The following is a 10,916-nucleotide window of genomic DNA, read 5'->3' on the forward strand; positions in this document are numbered from 1 at the left end:
GCCTCTTTGACTGTACAGGCATGGTCGCGCAAGCCCGCCCCACAAAATCCTGCCCGAAAAGGCACATGGACGTGGGCCACCCTCCCGGAGTAACTGGGTAACTGCTTTTCTCAAATGCCGTTGTGGAGAACTACGTTCTTCTCCTACAGTCGTCGAACTCGTGAAGCCGCTTCGGTGCGAAATGCTAAAAATAAATGTCAGCGCAGAGTCTAAGCGAAATGATTTGCGATGCGTAGCGGTGGGAAGGGCCCAGTGTGTTGCTGGTGTGTTAACGTGGTGCAGGAGGTGGATGTGTGCGGTGTTGCTCTCTTCTGCTGATGTCATTACGTCGATTCTCCCGCGCGTGAAGACGGTGCACACTGTAAAGCGGATCCACGTAGTTGCTTAACAGTAATAAATAAGATTAAGGCCGATCATTAGGCGCGCATGTCTAAACACACGCGGACGTTTTGGTGATCTCCGTAGCGCCTAACAGCTGGATGTCTGCTGGATCTATATTTATCGTTAGCTGTTAAGCTCTCCCTACGTGCCTTCACTTAGTGTGTTGCAAAGCGCCCGAGATTGTTTGTTCCTACTAATTAATGACTTTAGCATTAATTAAAAACCAAACAACACTCGATACAGCCTGCCTCCTTGAGAAAGATTACCAGTTCCACACTCTGGGCTCTCTAAGGCCCATAAATGTTCTTGAGCAGGGTGTGTGTGTGTGTGTGTGTGTGTGTGTGTGTGTGTGTGTGTGTGTGTGTGTGTGTGTGTGTGTGTGTGTGTGTGTGTGTGTGTGTGTGCGTGTGTGTGTGTGTGTGTGTGTGTGTGTGTGTGCTATGCTACAACAGTGACAAAGGAAGTGACAGAGAGAGAGAGATGAAGAAAGACCAGGGCCACATGCTGTGAGAGGTGTGTGGAGCGGGTTTTACCCCCGGGGCAATGCTATGGTTACAACGAGTTGAAAAATATTAATACAGCACTCAGTCTTTTCAGACAAAAGACACCACAACCTTTCATGACATATTAACATATGTTATATGTGTAAGCAACACTAAATATTCAGAGAGCCAGAGACATAGGGCTGAAAGCAGAGAGAGGGAGGGGAGAGAGAGAGAGAGAGAGAGAGAGAGAGAGAGAGAGAGAGAGAGCGAGAGAGAGATAGAGATGGGGAGAGAGATAGAGTGGGAGGAGAAGAGAGAGATTGATAGATGTCATAGCTAGGCGTACAGTGCTTCGTGCTGTGATACATGCAGAAGCTTCCTGCAGAGCTGAATGTCACATCCACGTAACCCAACCAGGAGGGAGAGTGAAGCTATAAGGAGCAGGAGCCATAATGTCTGCAGAGGGAGGGGAGGAGGAGGAGGACCTCACCTGCGTCTCTCCATCCACCTTCCTTCTCACAGCCACCCATGAGGTCTGCATGCCGTAGCCGTAGCAACTCACCCTGTATCATGATTGGCCAGTTGGTTGGTACCTCTCCGCCTTTAATGATGCTGTTTCAGTGCAAATCGTACTGCTATGGATGTGCTACCCTGGGCTCCAGTCTGCCTATTCACATATTATATATGTACACCTCATATTCTCTGTCTCTCATGTACACACACACACACACACACACACACACACACACACACACACACGAGGATGCTCTACCACGGCCACTTTATTAGGTTCTCCTGTCCAACTGCTCATTAATGCAAATGTTGACTCAGCCAATCACATGACAGCAACTCAATGCATTTAGACATGTAGACGTGGTCAAGATGATCTACTACAATTCAAACCGAGCATCAGAATGGGGAAGAAAGGTGATTTAAGTGACTTTGAATGTGACATGGTTGTTGGTGCCAGACGGGCTGGTCTGAGTATTTCAGAAACTGCTGATCTACTGGGATTTTCATGCACAACCATCTCTAGAGTTTACAGAGAATGGTCCGAAAAAGAGAAAATATCCAGTGAGCAGTAGTTTTGTGGACGCAAATACCTTGTTGATGCCAGAGGTCAGAGGAGAATGGCCAGACTGGTTTGAGCTGATAGAAAGACAACAGTAACTCAAATAACCAGTCGGCACAACCGAGGCATGCAGAAGAGCATCTCTGAACGCACAACACGTCGAACCTTGAGGCAGATGGGCTACAGCAGCAGAAGACCACACCGGGTGCCACTCCTGTCAGCTAAGAACAGGAAACTGAGGCTACAATTCACACAGGCTCACCAAAGTTGGACAATAGAAGATTGGAAAAAACATGTCTGCTGCAACATTCAGATGGTAGGGTCAGAATTTGGTGTCAACAACATGAAAACATGGATCCATCCTGCCTTGTATCAACAGTTCAGGCTAGAGGTGGTGGTGGTGGTGGTGGAATGGTATGGGAGATATTTTCCTGGCACACTTTGGGCCCATTAGTAACAATTGAGCATTGTGTCAATGCCACAGCCTACCTGAGTATTGTTGCTGACCATGTCCAGCCCTTTATGACCATAGTGTACCCATCTTCTTATGGCTACTTCCAGCAGGATAACACGCCATGTCATAATGCACGAATCATCTCAGACTGGTTTATTGAACATGGCACTTAGTTCACTGTACTCGAATGGTCTCCACAGTCACCAGATCTCAATCCAATAGAGCACCTTTGGGATGTGGTGGAACGGGAGATTCACATCATGAATGTGCAGCTGACAAATCTGCAGCAACTGTGTGATGCTATCATGTGAATATGGACTAGACTCTCTGTGGAATGTTTCCAGTACCTTTGTTGAATCTATGCTACAAAGGATTAAGGCAGTTCTGAAGGCAAAATGGGGTCCAACCCGGTAAAAATCTAACATGAAAAATCTAACATGTATGAATAAATAAATCAAAGTAAAAATGATTTTATCACTTTCTTCTGTGCTGGATTTTCTCTAGTAATTGCTTCAGCCTGCAGTAGTTTTGTCTCTGCAGGTTCTGTCTTCTCATGATGAGGAAATGGCTTTCTAAAAATTACTTTAAAAGTCACTCTGAAGTCATTTCTATTTCCCGTTAATCAATTTCCACTGTAATCTGCAAAAGGATGGAGTCACGTTAGAAACATCTCCGTACATTATGAGGTTAAACAGCAAAATGTCCAATATCCGCCAGACCCGAGACGTTCTGTCCTCATTAATAACGAACATGTCCGTAAAACCTGCAGAGACGGGGGACGAAGACAGGGGGATGGAGACAGGGGGACATCTGTGTGTGTGCACATGATCTAAATGTGTCTTGCGCTTCAGGTCTAATGTTGTTCACACAGACAGCTGTAATGAAACGGCGTGTGTTTAAAGATCGGGCGTTAGGAAGCGTTAATGTGTCGGTGAGCACGGGCCTTACGTCCAGTGTGTGTGGCAATGAGGAGTTGGTGTCTCCTTCTGCTGGACTCCTGTTTTCTGTCTCTTTAACCCAGCCTCAGACAGGAGGACTAATCCTGCTGTGGCTCACAGGAAGTGATGTGAGCAGGAGAGACTATGGGAGAAACCGTGAGCCTTAGAGACGTGTGTGTTCTACATCAGAGCAAAAATGTTTAATCCGAGGGTTTGGTTACGGCTGAGGAAGCCTCACTGTGTGGTCAGACTTACACTGTGAACATGGAATTATTCATTCATGCTCTCTGTCTGCTGCCGTGCCAGCATCTACACAATGTTGAGTGTGTGTGCGTGTGTGCGTGTGTGCGTGCGTGCGTGTGTGTGTGTGTGGGGATACATCTGACTCATGACTTAAGAGGAACACTCCCACCACGTCTGCATTACACGTGTTCCAAAAACAGAACCCTCCTGAACAGAACCCTCCTGAACATAACCCTCCTGAACAGAACCCTCCTGAACATAACCCTCCTAAACAGAACCCTCCTGAACACAACCCTCCTGAACAGAACCCTCCTGAACTTTAACCTCCTAAACAGAACCCTCCTGAACACAACCCTCCTGAACACAACCCTCCTGAACACAACCCTCCTGAACATAACACTCCTGAACAGAACCCTCCTAAACAGAACCCTCCTGAACACAACCCTCTTGAACATAACACTCCTGAACAGAACCCTCCTAAACATAACCCTCCTAAACAGAACCCTCCTGAACACAACCCTCCTGAACATAACCCTCCTGAACATAACCCTCCTGAACATAAACCTCCTAAACAGAACCCTCCTGAACAGAACCCTCCTGAACACAACCCAGTCATCTCTGAACTGCTTCATTCATTGGAGTCATGATCCAAATGCTGCTAAAACTGTCATGGTCATCAAACACATCACATCAGTAAATGCGGATCATTAGCTTTCACACTCCCAGGAAATGTACCTTGTTCTCTGGTTATTGACTACTGACTCTATATAGGTAGAGCATAGATCCTGTCTGTCTGTCTGTCTGTCTGTTTGCCCGTATATGATTCAGTTGCTTACAAAGCTCACATGTAGCACACGGACTCTAATGACTGGTTCTGTGTTATGGACTCTCTGATGATGGTTCTGGTTCTGTGTTTTCAGGTGTAAGGAAGGCTTTCAGGGTATTCGCTGTGACCAGTTCCTGCCCAAAACAGACTCCATTTTGTCTGATCCAAGTGAGTGTCACACACACGCGCACACACACACACACACACACACACACACACACACACACACACACACACACACATGCGCTCACACACAAACGCACATTTTAAACGGTTTTATTTGGTCTGACACTAAAGTAGACGAATACACAGCCACTCAAAGACATTAACTAGAATGCCCATTAAATGACTAGTTTTCATTAAACTGCAGTACACACACACACACACACACACACAGCTTTCATTAAACTGCAGTACACACTCACACACACACACACACACACACACACACACACACACACACACCCACAGCTTTCAGTCTGACAGCACCACTGACCACTAAAGCGTATTTTCCACACTAGCATCCGTAGCTGACGGCTGGATGTAAACTTGGATTTTATGTCAAAGTAGGAGCTTTAAGGTTTTAAATCTTGTCTGATATTCACTGAGAAAACACTTCATGTGCACCAGTGGTGCGTAGTCCACCATCTGATGCACATTTCATTTGTTTTAATAAAAGCGGTTCTAAGTTGTGGTGGTTTGACAGGGCACTTAGTGTCTGTAAACAACTCAGCTCATCTGCAAAATTGCCTCTGTGAGGTCTGAACAATTAACTGGCACCAGTGGGATAATTACATATTCATTGTTTTGCTCCTATTAAATTCATCAGAGACTCACATCTCATTGCTATATTTCTTCCTTCACCAAAAACATCTGAGATGCACTGTATCGTAATATTCTGAATCATCTGAGATGCACTGTATCATAATGTTTTGATTCATCAGTGATGTCATCGTTTTGAATTTCCAGTTAGATTACGACTTTTCATCATGGGAACATCATGTCTTACACAAAATGACATTTTCATTGCTCAGAGTTACTGATAAAGCTGTAAAACTCCAGCTGTTGGTTTCAAGCTATTGATACATAAAGTCTTTCCATCACACAGGGACAGGCAGTAGGGACAGGCAGTGGGGACAGGCAGTAGGGACAGGCAGTGGGGACAGGGGTGGGAAAGACAGGATGAGCCATACACTAGTGTGATCTAGCTGTAGCATTGCCTGTCCTAACAGAAACAATGAGCTGCAGTTTCTACTAACAAATTCAAATTCTGTAATGACCTATCAGTTGTGGTTTGGCCCTGGGCTGACCAATCACACTTCCTGAGTGGCCACACCCATTACAGACAATCCCTTGAATTCGCTGCTCAAGGTTAGGACTTCTACTGCACATGAAACTTATTTTCGCACAAAGTTTGGTTTGTTTTTGTTATGTTTCGATGAATAAAGTATTATAATATTATCATTAAAAGTTAGATAAATATTATAATCTTATCTGTGGCTAATGACTGCTGCAGACATAGCTTATCTTTCATGACACATTGCCAAAAACATAGAAAAATGAAATTAGGCACAAAAAATCATGCAGTGTTCAAGCCTTGAGGGTTTTCTACCAAAATACAAAGAGCTGACAGTGCCAAGGACCATGTAGTTGACCTCCAGTGACCCCGGAGCCCCCACAGTGAGGTGGACCTGTGCCACAGCACCAGTCATAGGGAGGAGCAGGACCCAGGAACCACATTCTCCACGCCAGCACAACGTGGCGGTTCTGCCCTTGTGGTATTTATAGGGTGGCTTTTTATGACTTGGAATAAACCCACTAAAACCTTATTTGATTTAAAGATAGCTTCTCCCACATTTATAAATATCTCCCACATTTTATTGACAGTTATATGTTTCCACTATTTATAGCTAATTTAACCACAAGACTTTAGATTGACATATTGAACATACATTACTATAGAAAATATATTAATTCATGTGAATTTAAAGTTCTGACTGGTTCTAGAGAGAGGTTAGAAAAGACCAATCATGACATCATACATCAACTGCATGACTCATGTCCAGGGAGGGCGTAGGTCTTCTGGTCTCTCTGGTTTATAATGAGTCAACCCAGCAGGTCTGTAAACATGACGAGCAAACTTAGTCCGCAGAATCAGTTCAACTGGGATGTCATCAAAGTGGACTTTTCTGGAGTATCACATTCTTCCCTCGGTAGTGGTCTGTATTGCTTGTGAGTTACTGTGGGTTTATTTAGCCATTTTATATTTAACATTAAAGGCATTCACCATATGGTACACTTGAGTTCAAAACTCGGTTCAGTCAAGACTTTTAAGTGTCTTCCTGTTTTATGTTCTGCATGTTATAAATAAAACAGACAGTGGGGAAAGGCCTGTGGAGTAGCCTTGGGCTAAGTAATGTCCACGCTAACATCTGCTGGAATCACGGAGTCCAAACATGTGCCGATTTCCTGCTCAGAATTGGAGATGAGAACAGCACAACTCCCTGTCCCTTTGTCCCTGTCCCTTTGTCCCTGTCCCTTTGTCTCATGTAGAACTGTGGAGCGTGGCAACAGAATTTGGTATGTAGCTTTGCCCTCATTTGGCTTTTTGGAGTTATACACCTGCATGGACGCCTACACCTGTGTCCACCGGTCCCGAGGTCACACGTCACGTTACCCAACACTCTTCTCTCTCCTTCTGAAGACGGGGAGCTGCTAAGACATACACCGACTTTAACATCAAAGTCTTAGCAGACACCCCCTGCACCATCTACTCCTGATAAAAGGCCCAGAAACACTGCCCAGTTATATTATCCACCTGAATTTAAATTGGAGTCCTCTTCCAATGAGGAAGAAAATTAGGGCAGGGACACGGTGTCTTTCAGCAGAATAGAGGAGAAATTCTTTGTGTAGGAAAAGAAGATGAAGCAATATTCCCCATCCGCCTTTCCTTTTATCTCTCCTCTTTTGTGTTTTATATCTCGACGCGGTGTGTGCACGTCAGGGTCACAGGACTGAAACACTGAAAGAAAAATGTACAAAATCAGCTTTCAAATCTCTTCAAGATGAAGTAGTGCAGGACAGCCACAGAGTTTTGGTGAAACATGTTACATAAGGGAGCCTGCAGTCTTAAGTTTAAATGGAAGGGTTGAATTTATTTATCAGTGCAATGCCAGCACCCCCATGCAGTGTGTGTGTGTGTGTGTGTGCACATGCCTCCATGTGTCTACAGCACCGAGCATGCTTCACGTCAGTAGGGTTGCTGATATCCGGCCCCGGAGAGGCAGAGCAAAACCCGGAGTGGCTTTTCCCACCACAGCCAGTTCCTTGATGATCAAAACATCAGCGAGCATTCTGGGTAGAAGCCGACCTCCGCCCAGCGCCGGGAGATCGGGACAAAGAGGTCGCACTGACACAACAACCGTCTGCCTTTGTGTCCCTGGCTCCTTCCTGCGGATTACTGCTTGGCTTCTCTACGAGCGCCCGGAGTCTCGTGGTGCCTTGTCACCACACATTAGCCGAGGCGGCTGAAAGTGGGCGACAAGCCTGTTAAGAGGGAGGATGCTGGTACTGAAGAGGCACCAGAGAGGAGGAGTGTGGGTGGTTCAGGCAACGTGGCGCTCGCACCGAGACACCTGCAGCCCCGTCCAGCCAAGACCGGCTTTGCTGACAGAATCGCTTTTTTAATAGATTCAGGTCTCACTGGTAATTTTGTGGTTTTAATGGTATCTATCTGTCTATCTATCTGTTTATTATAGAAACAGCCTACGTGTAATCTATATACCATTTAAACAGTAAAAAGAGGTTTTCTTAGTTTTATATTATTATTTTATTAGATCCTTAGGTCATATTTGGTTCTTGGTTTATGATAATTGTGAAAACATAATGAACGTATATGTCTTAAAGAATCTTTTGTCATAAGACATCTAGCTGTCTTTGTTCACACGTGCCCATGGTCCCTGACTGCTGTCGGCCCACACGTCTCCCTTTCTGGATTGATGGGTGTGTGGATCAACCTGCACAGATCTGTCTGTCTCACACGTGCTGCTGGCCACCTTCACCATGACTGAGCGTCCGGGTGAATATAGCGGGATGGCAGCTGTCGGTGTAACAGACCACGCTAGCTGGAGCCAATTTGCGTCGGGACAGCAGAGTGGGAGGGACGTGGGGGACGCGGGACACAGGACACCCACGGCGGTCGCTGTGACGCTGCGGCTAAGGCCACGTGTCTTTCTCCTCGTAAGCACGTGCGAGTATCGGCGAGCCTGTGGAAGAGATGGCAGACGGGTTACTTACGTGGATCTCATCAGGTTTCTCCCCAATGAGTGAAGCATGAATTGTGCGATTTAGGTCACCTTGCCGTCGAGCACTGAACACAGAGAATGCGCGTGCCTTTTGAAGAGTGTTCTCTTCTTCTGTGAAAATACACAGCAAGAGTGACAGATTAATGTGCCTTGTTCTGCGCTCGAGGTGTTTCAACCCCATGTCTGAGTGTTATGGGGGAAATGTGAAGGGCAGAAGTGCAAAAAATTTGTTTTCATGAAGTGTCATCATTTAGCTTCCGTCTGGTGGCAATTCACCCAAGTGTCCAAAAGGTTACAATCAAGTAAAACAAGCTGTTTGCACCTGTTTTGCAATCCTAATATATAATCCTAATATATAATCCTAATATATAATCCTATAATATAATCCTCATATATAACACACGTAATTGATTGGTGTCGCACCATTAGCACTTGTGCACATCTCCTCAGATTGTGTCCTTGTTGAGATTGTCTGGGTTGATCTGGCTAGAAGAGGCTGTCCCTGTTTTGGAAGCTGCAACTTCCTAGGCGATTCTTTCTCCTGCTCTCCTAGATCTGCACGCTGAGGTGAACCGGCGGTCCAGTATGGTCTGGTATGGTCTGGTATGGTCCGGTATGGTCCGGTATGGTCTGATATGGTCCAGTATGGTTTGGTATGGTCCGGTATGGTCTGATATTGTCTGATATGGTCTGGTATGGTCCGGTATGGTCTGATATGGTCCAGTATGGTCTGGTATGGTCCGGTATGGTCCGGTATGGTCCGGTATGGTCTTGTATGGTCCGGTATGGTCCGGTATGGTCCGGTATGGTCCGGTATGGTCTGATATTGTCTGATATGGTCTGCTTGTGAGGTGTTTTTGTTACATTTGGTTTCTTGTTCTGTCAGGGAGAGTAGAACGAGTTTCTAGTGGTTTCCCCAGCCGTTTGGCCTGTTTGGGCTGAAGCGTCCATGGTCGCTCTGATTATACTCAGTGTCCTCTAGGCCAGATGTGTGCAGCTGTTTGCTGGAATCTTCTCCTGCCCATATTTGGTCACAGTGCTTCTGCACCTACCTGCAGCGTTACGGTTCGCCCTCCAGAGTACATTTGCTCAGCTGCACCCAACGCTCTGTCTCTGTGTTTGGAGACGCTCCCTTAATAAATATCCCACAGCCCATGCTTTTCTGCACTGTCTTGCGACATGTCAATCATGCTGTCCATGCTGAGAGCGGCCACCTACTCTCCGCCTCCTCTGTGCCCCCACTGGTTCTGTCCCGGGGGCTTATTGGCGGTTCCGGAGCCGATCTGAGGAAAAGTGGCCGGTAAAAAAAATAACTGAAGTCCCACGATCCTTCCTGTGAGACGTGGAGATGCTGAGATGTACAGTCTGCTTGGCAGCTGGTGGACTTCCATCCGCCTGGTGTAACACGACTGCAGAATGAACAAACGGAGGAACAAACGGACAAACGAATGAACAAACAAACAAAAGAACAGACAAGCAAAGGAAAGAAAGAAAGAAAAAAGAAAGAATTTACATAGCTATAGCAACAATGATGAAGCATCAGCTGAGGCATCCAACCCTGCAGGAGATGAAGAGAAGGAGGAAAAAGAAGAGGAGAAGAAAGAGGAGAAGAAAGAGGAGAAGAAGAAGAACAATGCCCCATAAAAACTGGTGGACGGCAGACGTCTAGATGACAGGTGAAGCAGACGTAATGGTGTCTACATGGCATTCAGGGGTATGATATTCAGGGGTACAGTCTACAGACTACAGTCTCCTCTCAGACCCACACGTGCCGGTGAATGGTGGAGAGATGATTTACATATGGATTCAAGCCATGGGAAACTCCAGAGTGTGTGTGTGTGTGTGTGTGTGTGTGTGTGTGTGTGTAGTAAAGATTGCAGGGATGGATGCTGACTGACAGCACCCTTTGACACCCTTTGACACTCTGAGGTAGAGTCCACGTGTTTGGTGTCTGTCTCCTCTGTTCCAGAGAAGAGAACATGTATCTGCTCATTGCCTTCACTGAAGAGCTTCCAACCTCATAGCCAGATACGGCCGTTGGCTTTATGGATCACGACATTCTAGTTTCATTTTCTGCATTTTCTTTCTTTCTATCCTTTTAAAATAATTATTTTTCCTTAAATAATGAACGCAATGGATCCCAGTACACATGCAAGATTGGGCTCTTAAAGGTGAGGTGAATGTTTCCTGCAGGCATCTCAGTACAACTGTGC

The 10,916-nt window shown here is 45.9% G+C and overlaps 1 protein-coding gene across 2 annotated transcripts in view; it reads left to right on the top strand.

Annotated features, from left to right (window-relative positions):
* nrg3a (neuregulin 3a) overlaps nt 1–10,916 on the top strand; it is a 257,130-nt gene that overhangs the window by 219,065 nt on the left and 27,149 nt on the right. For both annotated transcript variants that reach the window (XM_076974131.1, XM_076974132.1), the window contains exon 3: nt 4,494–4,567. In XM_076974131.1, the coding sequence (XP_076830246.1) occupies nt 4,494–4,567 (74 nt within the window). The remainder of the gene's footprint in view (nt 1–4,493; nt 4,568–10,916) is intronic.

This window comes from Brachyhypopomus gauderio, chromosome 15, assembly GCF_052324685.1.
Source record: "Brachyhypopomus gauderio isolate BG-103 chromosome 15, BGAUD_0.2, whole genome shotgun sequence".
Classification (NCBI taxonomy): Eukaryota; Metazoa; Chordata; class Actinopteri; order Gymnotiformes; family Hypopomidae; genus Brachyhypopomus; species Brachyhypopomus gauderio.